We start from the raw sequence: 24535 nt of genomic DNA, 5'->3' as shown, positions 1-24535 counted from the left end.
TAAATCAGCTTAATAGTTGGTCCGGGAGGAGAGAAGGTTAGAGACTGCTATTACATTAGCTCTCGTACGAATTCACTGGCAACTCACGTGTGTGATCTTCTTCTGAAGGTAGAAAAGAGCAAACGATCATCTGAAGTGTTGAGCAATCGAAGACCAACTTTAGTGGTCTCTGATCAATCCCTTGATGCACAAGGCTGTGATCTTGCTATAAAGACACTTCCCGTTACAGGATGAACCAGAGGGTAGTACTTTTTTTATTCTATAGATCCTACTCTCCTTTATGTACACGCCACCCTCATACATGGTGTGGGGCAACCTGGAGATACAGTTTGGACACTCTATAGTCAGAGAGTGATGTCAGAGTATGGACTCACCAAAGCTCCTAAATCCACAGACATCACCTGGTCTGAAGACCCCAGTATTTAGAACCTTGAATAAGGGAGTGCACAATACTGTGCTCATTATTGTATGTGTGTATATATACATATATATCCTCTATGTGTTTACAGTCCCGAGAGCTGCAGGTCTCTGTGTACCGGAGAGATTTCCGCTCACTTTGTGCTATCAAATATGTGAAACTAGAAGAATTTCTGGACGACCAAAGGAAAGAAACGTATCTGGAGCTGGAACCCCAAGGAACCCTCCTATGTGAGGTAACCTACAAGTATATACTGAACATTACCGGTCCCAAGCTCAAGACCCAGGTCCTCTGAATGGTGTCATGGACAAGTGGGGCATCACATTTTCTGGATTTAGATAGACTGGCCTGCATTATTGTTTTTTGTTGGAGGGTATAAAGTTATCAACCTGGGTTATGGAGAATGGAATGGAATCCAAAATTGTTTGGGGTTTGATTTAGTTTTAGGGTCTCATCTCAGGTTTGAATTCATTACAAGGTCTGATGTAGGATCTGAATTTATTTTGGGGTCTAGGGTCTGAATGACATTTAAGGAGATTTTGGCTTTGTAGTAAGCATCAGGGACAGGACAAGGGCCAAACTGAATTTTAATGCCCACTAGCATTTAGCTAGGGCTATGGAGCTTTCCACCTTCTGTCGACCATGTAGCACCTTCTGGGTGTCCATAGGTGAGGAGAATTGGTTCCTTATCACTCCCCCCTACATAGAGCAGCAATGGACAGACCCTCCTCTTTGTGAGTATTTCTAAATAAACAAGTATAGGAAAGGGGTTACATTAAGATTTTTCTCATATTTTAGAGCTTTTTGTCTTTGATTGATGTAGTACTCCATATAGACGGCGCTTCTTCTGAGATGTTTACTAGGGTGATGGACATGTAGTTCTTTGCGACCCAGATTTTCCCCTGCTTTGAGCTGGCTTATACTGGGTGGTCAAACAGGTGGTCAGAATTAAAGCTTCTGGACTGGAGTGCAAAAGTTATACCTTGGCCCTGTTGCAGATTTCAGCTTTCAGCAGAATTATCAGCACTCAGACATTGTGGGAGAATAAACTCTTTTAATTGGGACATACAGCAACTATTATCTGCAATGTCACAAAATGAAGGGTATCAGGATGTGACATACACAAACAAACCAGATAGGTCACACAAACACCGTCACTGCTCTCTGGCCTACGCTGTCACACAGTATAAGCCTGCAGCTGCTGTATACTCCAACAGGCCATCCATCTACACCCCTCCTTTGTACTATAGAAATGCTTGACTTCCCATTATATTAGCTTAACCGAATATACATGGAAAGGGGTTACATGAGAGGAGGCGGCCCCCTTTAAAATAGGGAGTGTTGATGTCTCTATATGGACACAATCTATATAGAAATATATACATGTGCTGTATTTCAGGTGGCATTTTATAACCCTGTGATTGAAAGGTTCTCCAAACTACGTCGACAGAAGAAGATTTTCTCCAAAGAACAAGGTCTTAATAAATGTAGTCTCTGTCTCAAATAACAGTACTTTCACATTCTACAACTTTTGCAATTTACATCTTCATTCTCCCTTAAAGGGAATAGCAGCATGATGTAGGGTCAGGGAACCCGATTTCAGCAATGTATCACTTACCGGGCTGCTTGCTGTCATTGTGATAATATCACAGTTTTCTCTGAACACTGAGCTCGGTATAACCCCGCCCACACCACTGATTGGCTTCTTTCTGTGTACATTGTGTATAGACAGAAAGCTGCCAATCAGTGATGAGGGAAGGGTTATATGGAGCTCATGAATATTGAGGACTACATGGCAACAGGTTTACTTGTCTTCTAGTGATAATCTCCTTCTGATAAAACTGGCTTCATCAAAACTACAGCAAGCAGCCCAGTAAGTAATACATATCTGGAATCAGGGTATCTGACTCTACATTATGTTGTAGGTGGCAAAAACGTGATGAGAGATTCCCTTTACTTAGCCTCCGTTATCCTGTACTGACCCTCTAATATTCTTCTCTCATAATCTCACATCTACAGCTATAGGACTTCTCTTGTGCTGCCTCTACAGTCTGGATTTCTCTTCATTTTCTTTACTCTCTCTTACTGCCATTCTAAATGCAAAATAGAGCTAATTATTAAAATCAATCATATATCGTTTGAATATTCGTGCACAGGAAAGGCCTTTCTTCGTGCTAGACAGATGAACATCGATCCTTCCACCTGGCTCCGTCTCCTACGAAGGGCGATCCCTGCCAGTACCGGTGGGTACAGTCCGGCCGAGCATGGAGAGTGAGTCATTTTACTTCTCAATCATTTTGTCACTTTTTCGGTAGCGGCCCATGGCTATTGTTTGCCCCATCTCATTTCTCTGGGGGTCCCAGATTGATATGAATCCTTTTCTTTTTTTTAATATGTACATTACTATTATTTCTTGTGACTTTTTATTAACAGAGAGCTAAATCTGGATTCTCTAACGCTGAAAGCGGGGCAGGAAACAAAGGATGAGGTGGGAAAGTTCTGGTTTTATGTTTCTTAGATTAAATAGCAATATAACCACTTACCACCAGGCAGCGCTGTGGCGACTGTAGCTTTATGTAATGATTTTCTTTTATCCATTCGTGATTATTATTATTAGTATTAGATGTCAGGTTTTGGCTCCTGGTAACTACAGAAATAATGGTTCCCTGAAATGTGAAGTCTTTTCTTCGACTGTTATATAAAAGTCTTCAGGTATATTCACGTTTTGTAAATTTTTGAGACAAAACAAGAGGTAACAATTATGGAGAGTGACATGTCATGCCTGACATGCTAAGGCGAGGAGACTTTTAAGCCTTGCAATGCTCTTCTGAGAAATATGCAAATTGTCTCTTCAGAAAGAAAGAATAGAACGCTAGTGCCACCTATTGGACGACAAAACATAAATTTAAATACTAATAAAAACAATACTATTATAATTTTTTCTGACTGCCTTCCTCCAACTTGTTTTTTTGGGTTCTCTTCTTCCTCTATTACCCTTACAGGTTACCTATAGGGTTGCACTAAAGGAACAGATTCTACCTTCTGGAGGAGAGCTAATTTGCATAACTTTTTGTAAATTACACCATGTGAGCTGGCCTATATTTCTAGTGTTTTCTTCACAGGTGGACGCCCCAGTTGTACTAAAGAGCCCAGCGACAAGGCGGGAGAGCCAGAGACGGTCAGTACACACAGTCATCATCTATGCACGCTATTATAAGCCCTAAATTGCTCTTTGCTCCCAACGCAATCCCTCCCCACAGATTTTTTTTTTATTGCTAATTTGTATCCTAAATGCAAAGCTGAGAAATTTTCTAGATAGTCTTAATTAAATATTTACTACTGCGTGCTGAAAAAATAAGACACATATCTGTCAGAACTTCTGCCCCTGCTTCGCTTTCCTTTCTCCCCGTGTTAGAGATAGCAGCAGGGAAGGAGTTGTATACAGTTCTCCATGTCACAGAGAGAGTGGAGAAAGCATATATGGTCTCAGGGAGGGCAGAGAAACTGGCTGTAGATAAGGAGGAAATGAGTGCAGGATAGAAGCTGTGCTGAGATATGAGCAGTGGAAACAGTAGCACCCCTGGATACACACACACCTCAGGTCCAGCCTATATTACTGAAAGAGGCAATCACAACAGAAAAATCTTAAACTTGGATCAGTCTGCAAACTGCGCATCAGGGGGCGTCTAAAAATAAATGAAGGATTAAACTTAATACAATTTAATTAACTAGAGATAAGATATACACATTTGTAAAGAATAAAGATATTTTTTGCCATGTCAGTGGTATCCATAGATTGTAAATGCAGCTATGATGCACTTGGACAGAGGGCTTGAAAGTGTAAAGTTGACAGTTCCCAGAACGCAAATCTGAACAAGCTCTGTGCAGACACCGAATAAGCAATTAATAGCAAACCAATGTATGGAATTTGAAGGATAGAAAGGAGCGCTATCTGAGCTTAAATATATAAAACCAATTGTAAAAAAATGGTCTCACCTGGCACTATAATAGATTCCAGTGGGTGCAGTCGGCCTGGCATATTGTGGGAAGTTCCTTCATAGGGAGTTGCAGCAGAACTTGATAAAGAAAAAAAACAGAAGAAGGGCATTCCCATCAAATGGAATGGGGCAAATGGCTCAGGATAAAACAAAAGCTACATAAAAATATATTTTTATAAACCTTTATTTAAAAGACTGTTTCATATGCAGCCAGCCTTCCTCAGGACACCTGTGGCTGCATCCATCCTTCCTCAGGACCCCTGTGGCTGCATCCATCCTTCCTCAGGACACCTGTGGCTGCATCCATCCTTCCTCAGGACAACTGAGGCTGCATCCAGCCTTCCTCAGGACAACTGAGGCTGCATCCAGCCTTCCTCAGGACACCTGAGGCTGCATCCAGCCTTTCTCGGTACACCTGAGGCTGCATCCAGTCTTCCTCGGTACACCTGTGGCTGCATCCAGCCTTCTCCAGGACACCTGAGGCTGCATCCAGCCTTCTCCAGGACACCTGAGGCTGCATCCAGCCTTCTCCAGGACACCTGAGGCTGCATCCAGCCTTCTCCAGGACACCTGAGGCTGCATCCAGCCTTCCTCAGGACACCTAAGGCTGCATCCAACCGTCTCCAGGACACCTGAGGCTGCATCCAGCCTTCTCCAGGACACCTGAAGCTGCATCCAGTCTTCCTCGGCACACCTGAGGCTGCATCCAGTCTTCCTCGGTACACCTCTGGCTGCATCCAGCCTTCCTCGGGACAACTGAGGTTGCATCCAGCCTTCTCCAGGACACGTGAGGCTGCATCCAACCTTCCTCAGGACACCTAAGGCTGCATCCAGCCTTCTCCAGGACACCTGAGGCTGCATCCAGCCTTCCTCAGGACACCTAAGGCTGCATCCAACCTTCCTCAGGACACCTAAGGCTGCATCCAGCCTTCTCCAGGACACCTGAGGCTGCATCCAGCCTTCTCCAGGACACCTGAAGCTGCATCCAGTCTTCCTCGGTACACCTGAGGCTGCATCCAGTCTTCCTCGGTACACCTCTGGCTGCATCCAGTCTTCCTCGGTACACCTCTGGCTGCATCCAGCCTTCCTCGGGACAACTGAGGTTGCATCCAGCCTTCTCCAGGACACGTGAGGCTGCATCCAACCTTCCTCAGGACACCTAAGGCTGCATCCAGCCTTCTCCAGGACACCTGAGGCTGCATCCAGCCTTCCTCAGGACACCTAAGGCTGCATCCAACCTTCCTCAGGACACCTAAGGCTGCATCCAGCCTTCTCCAGGACACCTGAGGCTGCATCCAGCCTTCCTCAGGACACCTGAGGCTGTATCCAGCCTTCCTCAGGACACCTAAGGCTGCATCCAGCCTTCTCCAGGACACCTGAGGCTGCATCCAGCCTTCCTCAGGACACCTGAGGCTGCATCCAGCCTTCCTCAGGACACCTAAGGCTGCATCCAACCTTCCTCAGGACACCTAAGGCTGCATCCAGCCTTCTCCAGGACACCTGAGGCTGCATCCAGCCTTCTCCAGGACACCTGAGGCTGCATCCAACCTTCCTCGGGACACCTGAGGCTGCATCCAGCCTTCCTCAGGACAACTGAGGCTGCATCCAGCCTTCTCCAGGACACCTGAGGATGCATCCAGCCTTCTTCAGGACACCTGAGGATGCATCCAGCCTTTCTCGGTACACCTGTGGCTGCATCCAGCCTTTCTCGGTACACCTGTGACTGCATCCAGCCTTCCTCAGGACACCTGTGGCTGCATCCAGCAGATGCAGGCGAATCATGTAGTGCCTTTTAACTAAAGGTTTATATATTTTTAGATAGTTGTGGTTTTATCCTGACTCACTGGAGCCATTTGCCCCATTCCATTTTGACGAGAGCGCCCTACATCTGTTTTTTTTTCCCACTTTATCAAGCAATTCATAGTGGGATAGTTTAGTTCTGAATCTAACAGAATTATGAATGCAGCTCTGTATTATAATACAAACTATAACCTCTGTATAAAATACATCATGTGCTATAATTATATAATTTGATTAATCACCCTGGGCCCCCCAGCTGCCCCTGAAGCTGCCTCAATAGCACATGCGCAGAGGCATTTATCATAAAGATCATGAGATCTATCACTTCATCTCTGACACATGCAATCGTATAACTGATCACTGACTGTCATTACTAATTAATGACATCTAATTCCCGGCCATTCCAGTAAGCACACTGCCTGACAGTCTGCTTGAGAAGACGTCCCCAGGGGGCTGATATTTCCACTTGTGGAAACCTGATACTTGGGTTCTTCACAATTTCATCTTGTGTAGAGATAAAAGCAAAACAGCCAACAATGCTCGCCCACAAACCTTCGCCGCCCCATCATTGTCTATCGTGAGTCGTGAAGTCGCGAGACCCCTAATACCGTGATATCAATACTGTGTATGCCATCAAGCAGTGGTCCCTTATTCATTGGATGACATTATCCTCTGCCATCGCAGATCTTGCCTTTGTAGACATAGTGGTAAATCTGTTTAAAGGTCTGTAAAAAAAGTATTGGCACCCTATACTTTGTTCATGTCACACATTTTTTTTAAAAGTTAAAGTGAACCTGACACCAGGAAAAAAAAATGCTATTAACCTGCAGATATGGGGTTAATCTGCAGGTTTCTAGCGTTATTAACCTGCCCAGCATCAGCAAGTAGCAGACACTGCAGAGAGAAAGTTAACTTTATTTTCCCCTGGCAGCATGCTGGTTTCACTGCAGGTTAACAGTGTTTTTTCTGGTGATAGGTTCCCTTTAAGAGGAGTAGGGGATAGTACTTTTTTTGGATGCTACAGTTTGTCTTCCATTTACAGAACGCAGAGCGTGTCACAGCTGGGTTTAGAGGACTTCAGACTATTGGCCGTCCTGGGAAGGGGGCACTTTGGAAAGGTAAGTGGCATATATTAGTTGGGGATTTAAAGGGAATCTGTCAGCAGTTTTTTGTTATGTTATATAAGGACAGCATGATGTAGGGGCTGACACCCTCATTCCAGCGATGTGTCACTTGCTGCGCTGCGTGCTGTCATTTTAATACGAATAGGAATAGAGTACACGTCACTCCGTCTTCGAGGTGCACGGAAAAGGATACCACTCCTAAAAATGTATAGTATAAGAAATTCCGGCACTCAAAAGAAGTATATACAGAAGAAATTTATTTGTACAACAGATTCTCCCAAAATTATTTTACCATGGGGGCGACCCAGCCCCCCTGTCAGCGCTGCGCACACACCTGACTATGTGCCCACAGGGACTTTTTCCCTTTGTCTCAAGACCTTGATCTCTCTCTCTCCCCACCAAAAAGGAGAATATTGCTACTTATCGTGGCTGCCTTCCATGGACTTTTCATGCTCACATATATCTCCAAACCTCTAGTCTGATGAAGGTCTGAGTTGTAGGCCGAAACGTCATATAATTTTGGGAGAATCTGTCGTACAAATAAATTTCTTCTGCATATACTTCTTTTGAGTGCCGGAATTTCTTATACTATACTGGTCATTTTAATACATTCACTGTTTTCACTGCTGCAGATCTAGCAGACCTCAGAACATTAAGCTGTGTCTGCATTCTGAGCTCTGCTAGATCTACAGTGATTGTGTGAAAATGACAGCATGCAGAGCAGCAAGTGGCATCTCTGGAATCAAGGTCTCAGCACCTACATCATGCTGCTCTCAGATTACATAGCAAAAACCTGATGATAGATTCACATTAAAGGGGTTGTCCAGGCTTTGGGCTCAGTGTGATTGCAGACTTGTGAATCCTTAAAGCGTGCACAGTGTGTGCTGTCTGATTGACCTGTCCAGCCTCGCTGAATTCACTTGTATTGAGCAAGGCTGTGCACGTCTAGTCGGCATGTGACCGCATGTATGCAAATCACATATTTTCAATCACGCTCCCGCCCTCTCCTAGCGCCAGCACCGGAGAATCCTGCCTACATTGGAGAATCCTGACAGCATGCACGGTGCGCACTGAGAGGATTCACACGTCTGCAGTCACACTGATCTCAAAGCTTTGAAACCCCTTTAGGTTGTGCTGAATCTTAACATTTGAATGTTCACTTCTTGGTTGTCTTTTTTTGGACTTATAAATCCCTTTGTTTTTTAATTACCTGTCTTCTGCTTAGGTTCTGCTGTCTGAGTACAAGGAAACTGGAGAATTATATGGAATCAAAGCTCTAAAAAAAGGAGATATAATTGCCAGGGACGAGGTTGAGAGGTTTGTATGTACATGACAGCTATGTTATAGATTACTTAAAAGGGTCACTTATTTTTTCTAATTTCCCGAGATTTCACCTCTCCCTTTTTTCTCCAGCCTCATGTGTGAAAAGCGGGTCTTTGTGGCAGTGAGTGGAGCCTCGCACCCGTTCCTGCTTAGTCTTCTGGGATGTTTCCAGACTCCGCAGCACGTCTGCTTTGTCATGGACTTTATGGCCGGAGGAGACCTGATGACTCACATACACACGGAGGTGTTCAGCCAGCAGCGAGCAATGTGAGTATATGTGTGATCAATGGGTGCGCTCATCAAAAGGTACTGGCGTCACCCATCCGGAGCAGATATCCCATGTCTATATCAGGGTAGGAAATGAAGGCGTACAAAAACAGAAATAAGAAAAAAAATTCTAAATGTGTACTTCACATCTAAAGAACTGGTATATAGCGCTGAGTACAAATGTATATTAAAGGGAATTTTTGAGCAGATTTTTTGCTATGTAATCTGAAAGCAGCATGATGTAGGGGCTGATGCCCTGATTCCAGCGATGTGTCACTTACTAGGCTGTGTGTTGCTGTTTCAATAAAATCAGTGTTTTATCAGCAGGAGATTATCGCTGCAGGACTAGGTGTTTCGTGCCTCTGGGTCCAATCACACCCCCACCACTGCTTGCACACTGTAAGCTGTCAGTCAATGGTGTGGGCGGGGTTATACAGGGCTCAGCATTCCAAGATCTGCCAGATCTGCAGCAGGAAAGCTGTTATTTTATCACAACTGCTGCACCCAGTAAACTGGAATCAGGGTCTCTGCCCCTTCATTATGCTGTTCTACATAGCAAAAACATCTTGACAGATCCCCTTTACAGGACTCATTCCATCTAGGACATAAATGTCTGATGGATGTGTGTCCCAGCACTTGAACCCATGTGTGATTTTTTTCCATTAATTTATAAAGGGGAACACTGGAAATTTGTGAGCGCACCCCGGGGCCCTGTTCTCAGTGGGATCAGTATCTAGCACCCCTTTTAGGAGATCCCTTTAACCTATTAACCCATGCACTATTTTCCATCTCAGGTTTTATGCAGCGTGTGTACTGCTCGGGCTCCAATTTCTGCACAGTAAGAACATTGTATATAGGTAAGGAGACATTATCAATTACTGTATACAGAGGAGGGGTAGTGGATGGTGCCAGGGATGTGTATTTGGTGTTGGCATTGTGTACGTTGTGGGGGAATGGATGGTGGCATGGCGTCGTACGAGGACGAATAAAGCAGATAAATGTGCTGGTAGAGTATACAAAGGCCAATATGTCAGAGAATGTGTCATACGTGGGGCCGCTCATTGGTAAAAAAAAAAAAAAGTGCTGGCAGATCGGCACACTCAGCTGTACACAGAGATAGACATGGGAACACTGTCTCTTTAAGTCTTTCACTGGTTTATTATGTGCATGCAGTATAAACCATAGAATCATAGAATCGTAGAGTTGGAAGGGACCTCCTGGGCCATCTGGTCCAACCCCCTGCTCAAAGCAGGATTCGCTAAATCATCCCAGTCAGATGTCTGTCCAGCCTCTGTTTGAAGACTTCCATTGAAGGAGAACTCACCACTTCTCGTGGCAGCTTGTTCCACTCATTGATCACTCTAACTGTCAAAAAGTTTTTTCTAATATCTAATCTGTGTCTCCTCCCATTCAGTTTCATCCCATTGCTTCTAGTCTTTCCTTGTGCAAATGAGAATAAAGTTGATCCTTCTACAATGTGACAGCCCTTTAGATATTTGTAGACAGCCATTAAGTCTCCTCTCCTGCAAGCTAAACTATCATTTATTAATATGTCTTTTGGAAGTGCATTGAGCAGCAAGGTGGTGTGCTGGTAAAAGGGGAAAAAAAAAATAAAAAAATCTTTTAAATCTTCTGCCTGAGCGAGTGTGAACGAGCTGAGTGTGACCTGAGCGTAAGTGCGAACTGTGGTGTGTGACTTGAGATTCAGTGACTTTGGATTCAGGGAGTTTCCAAGGGAGGTATTACTGAATTGCTTCTAGTCTTTCCTTGTGCAAATGAGAATAAAGTTGATCCTTCTACAATGTGACAGCCCTTTAAATATTTGTAGACAGCTATGATGAAGTGAAGATAAACACAGCCCTTTGGGCAAAACGGGGAAAAGCCAAACTGGTATATCACAGTCAATACATCTACGGGGATCCGCCTGCTCGGGGTTAGCAAAAATACATGGTTCAGTTTAGCACCAACACGAGCACCTCTCTGGAGTAAACCTCTCCAGACACACTGAACACTGAATGCCTCAGAAGACCGATTACTTAAATACCACCCTGGGGTGAAGATAAGGAGAACAACCTCCCACCGGCTCTATGGTTGTTCTAAAAATCCCAGCCCTTTAAAAATGGCTGCTTTACCCCTCTGAACGCTTGGTGTGCCGGAGCGAAACATCTAGGTTTCACATCACTGAATCTAATAGCCTCAGGGAAACATATCTCCCCTCCAGTACCTTGCTGAAATGAAAGGTCTGCAATCACTCTATATGGCAGCAGACTGCGGAATCGTGACAGTGTGCAATGTGCGTAGTGTCACGATTTTCCTGCTTTCGCAGTACGAATGTGTGAGTTCATGTGATCATGTGTAAAGAATAGGAGTAACAATGTGTCAGTGAATAAGTAGAGTTGCCAGATTACTCGTCTATTGATCTTTGATCCTTTTGCAGAGATTTAAAACTGGATAATCTGCTTCTGGACTCAGAAGGATATGTGAAGTTGGCGGATTATGGTCTCTGCAAAGAAGGTCAGTACATGGTCTATGTGGGAGATACATAAATATATATTTATAGTCAGGGGTGACAGTGTTGGCACCCTTGAAATTATTCCAGAAAATGAAGTATTCCTCCCAGAAAATTATTGCAATTAAACGTGTTTTGTTATACACACGTTTATTTTCTTTGTGTGTATTGGAACAACACAAAAAAAACACAGAAAAAAAGACAAAATGGACATAATTTCACAAAAAAATCTCAAAACTGGGCCAAACAATATTGTTGGCATCTTGCCAGAATTGTGGGTAAACAACTTTGTTTCAATCATGTGATGCTCATTCCTATTCACCTGTGGCAAGTAACAGGTGTGGGTAATATGAAACTCACACCTGAAACCAGCTGAAAAAGGAAGATTCAGTCTGTGCATTGTGTGTCTGTGTGTGCCACACTAAGCACGGAGAACAGAAAAGAGGAGAAGAGAACTGTCTAAGGACAACAATCTTAAAGTTACAAGTCCATCTCCAGACATCTTGATGTTCCTTTGTCCACTGTGCGCAACATAATCAAGAGGATTACAACACATGGCACTGTAGCTAATCTCCCTGGACGTGGATGGCAGAGAAAAACTGATGAAAGGTTGCAATGGAGGATAGTCCGGATGGTGGATAAGCAGCCCCAATCAAGTTCCAAAGAAATTCAAGCTGCCTGCAGGCTCAGGTTGCATCTTAAAACATGGATGTAGGAAGGTCCAGGGGGAACAAAGGATGACAGCTGTTTCGTGCCCACTGGCACTTTAACGAGCGCAAGTGCTGTCCAAGACCTGCAAAACATCCATCGTCCTTTGTTCAGCCTGCACCCTCCTGCATCCATGTGATAAGATGTTTAGCTACTAGGAGTTTTATGGGACAAAGAGCGCCAACTTTCATCCTTTTGCAACTTCGTGTAAACTTTACACGCGGTGAAGCACCCGGATCTCCCCAGAGTCGCAAGTCTGTGCACGATCCTTCATGTGAGGAGTATTTTCCGGATTACTGATGGAGCCGGTTTTGCTTAGAATAAAAAGAAAATGAGCGAATATCCTGCAGGAAGTTAATAAGAAAATAGTAATACTACATATTAATAATATAGGGTATATACTGTATATTTGTACTTATTTACCATGTATATTGAGAATAATTGCGTTCCCCGAGCCTGGGTCCACTCTATACCAGGAAGATGTACTTTTCCACTTTTACATTGACGTTAATTTCTGTCTGGATCTTCTAAATTTTCTACTTAACAATTTGCAGAATTGAGCGCAACAAAACAAATCAATGATGGAAACATAAAATCCTAGACAATGATAAATCACCTCCTTAATGGACTTCAATTTTCCATTTGTTTCCAAAAATACTACTTGTTATCAACGACTTCAATAAGTTATGAGCCACAAAGCTTTTACTGTTTACACCAAGTCTCCATATATCTGGGCCCTCATGTTAGGGTATAGTGGTCAATATTGGGCAGGTTTCAGCAAAATGAGAATGTAAATGGCCTCACAGTGACCATCACGTACTAATAATAAGACTTAGGCTCGAAGGATCATTATGAGCTGCGCTGGAAATACCGGTTGATGGCGATGAAAGCTGACAGTACCACAATCCTATCATTCCGCCATATGGAAGCCCTTCTCCCCTGCAGACGAGACCACACAAAATATAATCAACCATAGGGGTCGAATATAACACAACTACACCAACTCTGCCTTATTTGTAGTTTGGCAAATCTAAGAAAGAGAAGAGGGAGACAAGACAAGTGGCTCCTGCCGAGAGATGCCAGGAGCATCCATAACAAAGCGAGGCCATCATTATACTGCTATGGGACCCTTGCTTCACATTGCATACCTCTGAAGCAATAAATGTACCGTCAATTAGGCATATTTATTACTATAGTCATTTTTTTTAAATCTGATATATTAATTATATATTTTACAATGATGGTATCAGGGTTGAGTTTAGAACATGGTTGTACAACTGTTGGCTTTTCTGGGCCACACTGGAAGAAAAACAGATTAAATACATGAAAACTGATGAGCAGAAAAAGGTCCGTGCATAATTTTATTGATATCCTCCACCACAAATTAGCAAAAAAGTCCTCACATAAGAATCCTGCCATCTGTTCAGTGAGTCTTTTAAAATGATCAAACAGGTGCTAAGTTTGTGATCACTAATATAGAAAATGGAGAATAAAATGCTACACTGAGGCTGCTATATACATCACATAGTATACACTGAGACTACTGTATACATCACATAGAATACACTGAGACTTCTTTATATCATCACATAGGATACATTGAGACTGATGTATACATCACATGGAATACACTGAGACCGCTGTTTATACATCACATAGCATACACTGAGACTGCTGTATACATCACATAGGAGACACTGAGACTGCTGTATACATCACATAGGAGACACTGAGACCTCTGTTTATAAATCACATAGCATACACTGAGACTACTGTATACATCACATAGGATGCTCAAGAAAGACATTACTGAACTTGAAAGGGTTCAAAGGCGGGCTACTAAAATGATAAATGGAGTTGGTTCCCTACAATACCCAGAAAGGTTATCAAAATTAGGTCTATTTACTCTAGAAAAGAGAAGACTTAGGGGAGACCTAATATATATGTACAAGTATATCAGAGGGCAATACAGAGATCTCTCCAATGAACTGTTCGTACCAAGGACTGTGACAAGAACAAGGGGGCATTCTCTTCGTTTGGAGGAAAGACAATTTCTGCACCAGTCTAGAAGAGGGTTCTTCACGGTAAGAGCAGTGAGGCTCTGGAATTCTCTTCCTGAGGAAGTGGTGATGGCCAACTCACTGAATGAATTTAAGAAAGGAATGGATGCTTTTCTTGTGAGTAACAGTATAGAAGGTTACGAATAACAGAATATTATAGGTAGATGGTTGACCCAGCTTAGGGGAAGGAATTTTTTTCCCTATGGAGAAAATTGGCTTCTACTCTGTGGGTTTTTTGCCTTCCCCAGGATCAACAATGCAGAACAGCTGCACTAAAAATAGGCTGAACTAGATGGACATAAGGTCTTCCTTCAGCCTTCAAAACTATGTTACTATGATATACCCAGACTGCTGTATACATCACATAGGAGACACTGAGACTGCTGTATACATCACATAGGAGACACTGAGACCTCTGTTTATACATCACATAGCATACACTGAGACTACTGTATATATCACATAGGATATACCCAGACTGCTGTATACATCAAATTGCATACACTGAGGCTGATGTACACATCACACAGAATACTCTGAGACTGCTTTACACATCACATAGAAGTTTGTGTCACATCCAGTGTGTGTAGTAACCGCATTTATAAATCTCCACAGCAAAGACAAAATTTCATAGGTGTAAACATCGCCCAATGAACAAGCAACATGCTGCTCATTCATCGGGTGATTGGATTATTTATGCCAGAACAAAAATCATTGTTCTCAGCAGCAGATCGCATAGTGTAAAGTGAAGATGTGCTTCAGATAACATGATACTAAATGGGGGCAGATTGATATTCTAATGATTGTACTGTTCCCATCATTTGTCATCCTGTAAAGATGACGGTAAATAAGCAACAATATTGTCAATCGCACTTGTTTAACAGCCTGAACTCAGCACATGTAAATGTAACCTAAATGTTTCTTTGTGAAGGTGCAATATGTTATCATTTTGGGCCCCACTTTTGTCCAGGGCCCCACCGTGTATAAAACCAGTCCCGTGTGTCCTGCACACTTGTGAGGTAGAGACACTTCTCGCAGACAAGCTGTGAGGCAGGGAAGTCCAAGGTCAAATGCTAGGAGGGTACATCATAGACAAAGGGGAAAAGACAAACAGATGGTCAAAAGCAAAGTCCAGGTCAGGAAACCAAGGTCAGAGTGCATTAAAGCAAAAAGGGGTAATACAAACAGGTAGTCAGGAAGGCAAATCCAGGGTCTAACAACAAAGATCAGAATATCAGAATACAGAGCACAGCACAGAGCAAACACATCACTGAGCTTAAAGTAACAACTGGCAAGGTCTGATAATAGCCAACTAGCTAAATAGCCAGGTAATTACCCAGAATGAGTGACACCTGGAGAACCTTGCCCAGCCAGATTGGGCAGCTGGGCTGTCAATCACAATACCGACAGCCCAGCACACCCCTGATCCTATAGGGCAGTAATGGCGAACCTCTTACAGACCGAGTGCCGAAACTGCACTCCAAAATGCACTTATTTTTCGCAAAGTGCCCCTGAATACTGAGGTTTTAGATTAGAAAGACAACTTGTACATTGGCGCGCTATAGAGACAATATCACAGAGCTTGTAAGTGCTGCACTCCAAGCCTAAGATACTAGCCACCAAATGCAGTGGAGGTCTGTTCTTGAGAATGGAGAGGATTTTTAATCAAAAGTAAAATTGCAAAGTTGTTTGTTTTTACAACCTCTTTGCATTTGTAACTCTTTATCATAATGAGAATAATCATTTAAGGCAGGGATATCAAACTCAAATGCACAGAGAGCCAAAGTTAAAAGCTTGCAGAAAGTTGCAGGCCAACTTTGATATTTGTTAAGGAAAACTTTGTCAATTGTAGACATTTTTTTATCAAATAAAACAATTAACTTTGGGAATTATAGTGGAATAATATATGTTATGTAACAGCAGTGAAAAGCATATGGCCCAATGGCCTAATTTAAATATGTAATAACAAAGGATAAAAAACCTTTGAATAAAACAGATAATAAAGTATGATGCAAGCAAAAGTGCTCCCAAACACAGTATGATACCCCCACAGTGAACTCCTCCACACGCACAGTATGATGACCCTACTGTACACCCCTCCCTCAGTTCCGCCAACAAAGAATGGTGACCCCATCACAGTATGACTCTCCAACTGTAATCCCCACACAGCCCTCCATACAGTATAATGGGCAGATAAAGTCCTCAATACAGTACAATGGCTCCACATAAATCTCCATAAAAGTATAATGGCTCCACATAGTCCTCCATACAGTGTAATGGCCCTCACATAGTCCTGTATAAAGTTTAATGGGCCCACATAGTTCTCCATGCAGTGTAATGGCCCTCACATAGTCCTGTATAAAGTATAATGGGCCCACATAGTCCTCCATACAGTGTAATGGCCCTCACATAGTCCTGTATAAAGTATAATGGGCCCACATAGTTCTCCATGCAGTATAATGGCCCCACACATGATGCTCCATGCTGTATAATGGCCCCACACGATGCTCCATGCTGTATAATGGCCCCACACAATGCTCCATACGTATAATGGCCTCACATAGTGTTTCACATTGCATAATGTGTTCACATAGTGTTCCATACAGTATAACAGCCTCACATAAAAAAATAAATACCGTACATAGTTGTGTGTAAGCTGACCCGAGTATAAGCCGAGGCACCTTATTTTGACATGGAAAACTTATTGACTCGAGTATAAGCCTGGTATGCATTGTCCCCTAATCCCTATTCTGGTATTTACGGTTCCTCATCCCCATCCTTGTCTGCATGGCTCCTTATCCCCATCCTTTTCTGCATGGCTCCTTAGCCCCTTCCTTGTCTGCATGGCTCCTCATCCCTTTCCTGGTATGCTGGCTCCTCATCCTTATCCTTGTCTGCATGGCTCCTTATCCCCATTTTTGTATGCATGGCTTCTTATCCCCATCCCTGCCTGCATGGCTCCTCATCCCTGTCCTGGTATGCACGGCTCCTTTTCTCCATATTTGTATGCATGGTTCCTCATCCCTATCCTTGTATGTATTCCCCCATGAGAAAAGCATTAAAGAAAAAATCCCACTTACCTTCCCTGCGCGCCCTCGCAGCATCCTGTTCCAGCTTCCAGCAGCTCCTGCGACCGGCTGACCACGTGGCTCCGCTCATTAAGGGAATATTCACTCAATGCCTATGGGAGTGGAGAGAGATGAATATTCATTCCCTTAATGAGCGGGAACCCGTGATAGCCCAGCAGCTGCTGGAAGCCGGCGGCTGTGGCTGAAACTGTGCGCGCTATAAGAGAAATGAATATTCATTGCCAGTGCAGTGAATATTCATTTCTCTTTAGCAGCGGGCACAGTGACAGCTGCAGCCACCGGCTCCTGACCCGCTGCTCCGCCGATCCCCCTCCCCCGCCGTTTTCTAGTCCTGCGGAGATGGCACGTGCCCACCGGGATGGCGCTGCGTGCCCCCTCTGGCACACTTGCCATAGGTTCGCTGCCACTGCTATAGAGCGACTGAGCTGTCACTCACAGTGTGGTGTAATCATGACACTTGTGCTGGATCCTCCACAGTGAGAGACACTCTTTATACTATTTGGTCCTAAGGGGACCACCATGAATTATTATTACTAAATCTTTATACAATACAACATTCAAGAATGACCAAAAAGCACAGAACGATAATTAACCCCCTTCAAAATTTTTCTTCTCCTTTACAAACCTCTACTACTCCTTCATTGCAACTGTAAAAGTAACAACATTTTTTTGCTGTTTCTAAGTTCTGGTTGCTGTTGGGTATAGCCACGACTCATGTCCTCCAAATATTGGATTCAGTAAGATCACAGTTGCTCACCTGTAATTATTTTATGTATACAATTAATTGGCCAAATGTGACCTTTATTATTTAATGCAATACATTTGATGAATTTACATATGATTGATCACATTGCGTGAAAATGTTTGGAAGCCTTGGGATGAGGGTAATGATTGCAAAAATGGCTGATTTCTCTTAAGAATTTTCCATAAGCATGTCTTACAAAATAAAAAAACAGATTTATGTGCAACATCTAACCTCTATTTATGTAATTATGTATATATTAGGAATGGGTCCCTCAGATCGCACCTCCACCTTCTGTGGAACACCAGAGTTTTTGGCCCCTGAAGTCCTGACAGATGCCTCCTACACTCGAGCAGTGGACTGGTGGGGCTTTGGAGTTCTTATATACGAGATGATGGTCGGAGAGGTAAGACTGACTTCTGTCATCCATGTAATGATGAAGAATTGGTTAATATTTGTGGTCTATGAGGTCTTGGGTGGGTAGGTAAGACATTTTTGGAAATATTGACTTATGCATGGGTTCTTTAGACATCCACGGCATTTAAACGTAGGTGATTTAAAAATGGAAATTGTAAACTTTAGTTAATGAAGGTAATACATAGATGTTGTCTATGCTTTGTATACGCTGGAAATATATCTTAGAAACGGCCAAGGATCATTTTTGTATTTATGGAGAATATTGTGTTGGGTTGTCTTACGAATGTTGGCCAGAAACGGAATAAGGATGTGTTTAGTATTAGACATTTCTCAAACGTTTACGAAGGGACCATAATAGATTCACACATTTTTTGCCAAAAGCATAAGTGGACCCCATACCCATTTTTAGAAAAAATACTTAGATCCAATAAAGACCATGGATACAGATCTTGTTGGGGCGGTAGTTGAAGAGATGAAGATCCAGTGTTCTCATATTCGTTGATATGAAGCATTATACTTACCGTACATCTGCAGACCGCAGATCTAGAAGCAAATTAATAAAATAGAGGCCATCAGTGTAGGGTAACCGGGATGATGAATAGCCTTTAAGAATTTTTACTAAGGCCTCATACAGACCTTATAATAACATAATGTAGAGAAACAAAAGGCCAAATAGATATTTCATGAAGACAATGTTAGAGGAATTTGTTATAAAGGAAATAACCTCAAGACTCATGGGGAAAGTAACAGATTTATGTAAAATGAGCATCCAGCAGATTTTTATTTCCCCTTTTAAAAAAAAAAACATAGAGAACATAGTTAAAACATAGCACATAGAAGAAAAAATAGAAAATGGAAAAAAATCATTAAAAGAAAGAACAGAAAAGTGTAGACAAGATAAAAAATAAACAAAAAAAGATAAAGAAGCTAGAAAAAACAGGAAAAAAGAGATTACACAGAACACAGGAAAAAACAAAAAGCATAGATATTAAAAATACTTGGAACATAAAAAAAAACCCAAAAGAACAGAAAAAGACTTTATAAAACATTAAATATCGCACAAAAAAATCATAGAGAAAAAAGTATAGAACATAGAAAAAACATAGAGAACATAGTAAAAACATAGAACATTGAAGAAAAAATAGAAAATAGAGAAAATTACACAAAAACATGCAAGAGTATAAAAAGGCAGAAACAAAAGATTAAAAAAATATAAAAAGGTAAAAAGAACAGAAAAAAAACAGAAGAACATAGAGTAGATAAAACAGAACATAGAAAAGCCTAAACAGAAAACATAAACATACAATAGAACATAGAAAAAAAATACCAAAAAGAAACAAAACAGAAAAAAAAAATGAAAACAACCTAGATGAGCATAGAAAAAAATATAGAGAGTATGAAAACAAAATAGAACATAGAAAAAATTCAGAGAACATAGTAAAAACAGAATAAAGAAGAAAAAAATAGATGAATGTAGACAAAATGATAAGGAAAAAACATAGAACAGAAAAACATAAAAAATAGAAGTACCAACATGAGGTTGTATATATATTTGCCATTCTAGGCAGGCAATGGGGTTTCCAGATGTTTTCGGATAATGCACCAACTTTTTAAAAACGCACAAAATTTTTGCACAAATCTTCTCCAATTCAGGCCCCTTCCCAAATTTTTTGAGTATTTCTGTTATTTTTTGACACATTTTGCAATATTTTGGCAGAAAATGAGACTTTTTTTGCTCTGAGATGGCACAAAACAAATTACGGTAGGACCATTTTTAATTTGGCGCAATATCTGTGAACCGCTTGCACCGTATCGGAGAATCTGGCATAAAAGCATCAAGTGATACCACAAAACAAAAGATTAAAAGTGAATAAAAACACAAATGAAAGATCAAACCCTCATCGTTAGAATTAGGTTTTTACTTTATGCTTGATGCATTGAGATAAAACGGCATAGAGTCTTTCCGCAGTGTCGGTGTGCAGTATATCATCACTATTAACCTGCGCCTTCTCTGTCTCAGTCTCCGTTCCCAGGAGATGAGGAGGAGGAGGTATTTGACAGTATTGTTAATGATGAAGTCCGGTATCCTCGATTCCTCTCAGCTGAAGCCATCGCAATCATGAGGAGGGTAAGAGCAATGTCTGCACAGTCACCAGATGTAGGATTAACCGTCTTCTTTCCATATCAGGTCGTCTTATTGGGCAAAATTTGGGGTTGTGTTTGGCCAGAGTGAGCAGATGTGAAAACCTGCTATAGCTTCGGCTGGGAGTAGCTACTAACCTTGTGATACTTCCTTTTTTTTTCATGTGTCTGTGAACAGCTGCTGCGCAGAAACCCAGAGAGGCGCCTGGGCTCGGGAGAGCGCGATGCAGAAGATGTAAAAAAACAGCCATTCTTTAAAGTAAGTGATGAAATAGTAATATATACACCATGGGGGGATTTAATAATTCTCTAACAAAACTGTCTTCTCATGTAAGCGTTCAGATTATGTGTTGTGTGTTTGTATGCATGAAGAATAACGCTGTTTCTGGTCATTATATTACTTGTGTTGTAGCCTGAATTTTCCACCAGTTTCCCCCTTGCTGGCTCTTTCACATATTTTCAGTTGTCTCTGTGCTAGAGGGTGGAGATTAGCTGCTATGATGTGTCCCATACACAAACATGAAAGGTTCCTGCTCTCCTGACTCACATATTCAAAAGAGGCAACATGGAGGACCTTATACAGCAGTACTGAGCAGTGTAGCTGTGACTTAAGCCCCAGGGTCTAATAGCTAACTAGAAAGCAACAACACCATCTGTGTGTGTCTGTGCCTCTCTGTTTCACTCTGCGCTCCTTATTGCTCCTCCTCTTCTCTGTAAAGACTTCAATAAGCAGCTGTAATCTGATCCAGCAGTTGGTTTGGACTAAGATGACTTTTTGTAGTTTTTCATAGTGATTCTTGGGTTTAGAAGGCAGGTGGGAAAGACAAAAGTGGCTCATAAGTGGATAAAGAAGCATAGTTCTCTAATAAGATACCTTATATATACCATGACTATTACATGGGTTGTCCAATATTTATTTCATATTAAAAATGGGTCATTTGGGTGTATTAGAAAAATGAAGAACAGATTCTTACATACTGGATCCCTGCCTTTCGCTGCCTGCAAAACAATCTTTTGGGCGGGAATGTGAAGGCTGCAGCCGATCAATGAGCACTGATTGGCTGCAGCAGTCAAGTGATGTCTTGTGCCAGAAGAGTAAAGGAGGAAAGGAGGTAGGGGAAACAAATGGCATTGCAGTGGATTGGTGGGGACCAGTAGGTGACTATCCGTTCTTTGTTGTTTTAATTTCCCCATGGGACAATTTCATAAAAATTGTAGTGGACAACCTGTTTGGATTGGGTCGGGTTTCTTGAAATGGTGACCATTTAAATGAGACAGGGTAAAACTAGATCATAGTGTCACATTTTTGCAATTCCTCTAAGGCTACTTTTACATTTGCCGGGTTTTTTGCGGCTCGTTTTTACGGGTCTTTTTTGTGGGTACGCAAAAATGGGCCGCAAAAAACCTTCTCAGATCGCCGTTTTTCCCTGTTATGACAAATAGCAGGGGAAAAAACGGCGATCCACAAATACAGTGTACCATTGAAATGCATTGCGGCCGTGTCCGTAAGCGTTGAAAAATATCGAGCAAGCTCGATATTTTTTCACAGCCGTATATACGGCCCTCACGGCCATACGGAGAACGGCCATCCTAGTAATTTGTGCGGCCCGTTTTTGCGGCCCCATAGAAATGCATTGGGGCCACAAAAACAGGCCGAGAAAACACGACAAATGTAAAACCAGCCTTATCCACACCAAATCTAAGTTAAATTTTAACCTCACTATAGCTATACTATATTGTATGGTCTATTTGCGGTTAAACTTGGCATGTTAGTGTCCGTGGTTCACATAACAGGTATGTAATTTTACTAAGGCCCTCAAGGCAAATCACTTGTGGACCAGATAAGACTTCTTGAATAATGTTTAGACATCAATCCAACAGAAGTTTTATTTTCTATCTCAGGAGTTGGATTTTGAGGCTCTCCTCGCTCGCCGGCTGCCCCCTCCATTCACCCCATCTTTGAAAGGACCGCATGACATCAGCAACTTCGACCCTGAATTCACATGTGAAGGACCAGAGCTGACTCCCCCAAGAGAACCCCGAATATTGAATCCCCAAGAACAGAGCCTGTTTCAGGGCTTTGACTATGTGAGGGACGGTGCCTGAGTGAGAAGAGAACATCTGGAGACATTCTTAATTTCTCTTATCCTCACAGTATTGTTTTGGTTTTCAGTTCCTAAAAATACATTTCTGCCCACCATATGTTCATTGCCTTTTTCTCCCGATCTCAGGCTGTTCTTGTAAATAAAAATCTTTATTAAATATTCAATGTTCACCAGTCTACTGAGATGTTTGTGGTGAGGGACACCCTGAAAAAACCCTGGTGCATAGAGAGGAACCTCCCCAAAAAGATCACATTTTTAGATATGGATTTTTCATTTCTTATGGAATTTCCTGGTATCTTGTATGCTGGCCTTGTCCTTCAGGGAACTATCCCTCTAGAAGAGTCGAATGGCAGTTCAACTGTATAAAGTTGCATTACACAGTCCCAGCAAACAATGCCATAAAAACATGCATTGTACCTCAAATACCACATATACGATAGATAACCATTGGCTGAACAATCTCTCTCGACTCCTCCATACACAAGAATAGCCTGTTAGAGAGATGCTGCCAAAAATTACATCGGCTTTTCGAAATGCAATGTGCCGGATCCTTCTTTCTCCCAACATCGTTTGTCAAAGGGGCGTTGGGAGGTCTCCATACATATTAGACTTTTGGCCGAAATCAGTGGTTTTGACCAAAGTTAGTCTAATGTTTATAAGGGAGATTTAGGAATTAATCTATGAAGGCTTTTGCAACAGTTTTTGGCATAATATTTAAGTGGTAGTGTTCTTCTTTTTCTTCTTTGAATAATCATTCCTCGTGATGTCGCAAACAGTCTGAAAGGGGATTCATCAGCGAAAATAACATTGCAGAAAGTACAGGGATTGGACTTCAGTGGACTGGAGTAAATTTTACCTGATGAATCCACGTTCATAGTGTTTCGGACATCTGGAGGAATGATTGTCCGGAGGAGACAAGGTGAGCACCACCATGAGTCCTGTGTCATGCCAGCAGTAAAGCATCATAAGACCATTCATGTGTGGGGGCTTTTCATCCATGAAGGAGACTCACTCACAATACAACCTAAGAACACGGCCATAAATAAAGAATGGGGTCTAAATATCCTCTAAGAGCCACTTCTCCCAACCATCCAGGACCAATATGGAAGTGAACAATGTTTTCTCCAGCACGATGGATACCGTGTCACAAGGCAAAAGTGTGATAACTAAGTGGCCCGATGAACAAAACATTGAAATTTTGGGTCCCTGACCAGGAAATTTCCTGGATCTCATTCCCATTGAGATCCTTTGGTCAATACTTAAAAAGCAAGTGGACAAAAACACTGAAATTGTGATAAACCCCAAGCACTGATTAGACAAGAATGGGCGATTATCAGTCATGATTTGGCCCAGAAAATCAGCAAGTAGAAATGCATGTAAACCGCATGTGGCTGTATCAATAAAGTTTTGTCAAAGTCAAACACCAGGAAGTATCAGAAACAAAGCAGATTGATTTAAAACATGACATAGCAAAAATAGACAAAAACTGCAGCGTTAAAAATGTGATAAAAATGCAAATAAAAAAATTCAAGTAACCAAAGTTAGCTAATAAGTGCAGAAAATCTGCAACATCAAAAACTCACCAAATTCTCAAAGGAACAAATGCTAAACGATCTAAAAATACTGAAGCAGCAGATGTTGTAAAAAAACAAAATTTGTGTTAGTTTAAAAAATGTTGGCAATTTTGGTTCTTAAAGTGACCCTACACTCTGGAACTGAAAAGTTGATATATATTTTTTCCATATAGCCAACATACCTGGTGCCTTAATTTGCCTCCTCCTTCTTCCATACCGACAGGTGGAGGCCATGGGAGGCAACACAGAGGACCTGGAG

General features: G+C 42.0%; 1 protein-coding gene across 1 annotated transcript in view; it reads left to right on the top strand.

The window, feature by feature from the left end:
* Nucleotides 1-22872, top strand: part of LOC141100328 (serine/threonine-protein kinase N1-like) — a 109371-nt gene extending 86499 nt beyond the window's left edge. Inside the window, exons 9-22 of the mRNA XM_073588727.1 lie at nucleotides 510-653; nucleotides 1818-1893; nucleotides 2575-2689; nucleotides 2852-2906; nucleotides 3541-3596; nucleotides 7259-7334; nucleotides 8566-8657; nucleotides 8754-8930; nucleotides 9725-9787; nucleotides 11368-11444; nucleotides 18302-18444; nucleotides 20476-20583; nucleotides 20776-20856; nucleotides 22500-22872. Of these exons, the coding sequence (XP_073444828.1) occupies nucleotides 510-653; nucleotides 1818-1893; nucleotides 2575-2689; nucleotides 2852-2906; nucleotides 3541-3596; nucleotides 7259-7334; nucleotides 8566-8657; nucleotides 8754-8930; nucleotides 9725-9787; nucleotides 11368-11444; nucleotides 18302-18444; nucleotides 20476-20583; nucleotides 20776-20856; nucleotides 22500-22703 (1467 nt within the window). The 3' untranslated portion in view covers nucleotides 22704-22872. The remainder of the gene's footprint in view (nucleotides 1-509; nucleotides 654-1817; nucleotides 1894-2574; nucleotides 2690-2851; nucleotides 2907-3540; nucleotides 3597-7258; nucleotides 7335-8565; nucleotides 8658-8753; nucleotides 8931-9724; nucleotides 9788-11367; nucleotides 11445-18301; nucleotides 18445-20475; nucleotides 20584-20775; nucleotides 20857-22499) is intronic.
* The last annotated feature ends 1663 nt before the right edge of the window (nucleotides 22873-24535 follow it).

Source organism: Dendrobates tinctorius, unplaced genomic scaffold (assembly GCF_039654945.1).
Source record: "Dendrobates tinctorius isolate UK_male_01 unplaced genomic scaffold, ASM3965494v1 ptg000104l, whole genome shotgun sequence".
NCBI classification, from domain to species: domain Eukaryota; kingdom Metazoa; phylum Chordata; class Amphibia; order Anura; family Dendrobatidae; genus Dendrobates; species Dendrobates tinctorius.
This window is presented reverse-complemented; position numbering and strand designations above follow the sequence as displayed.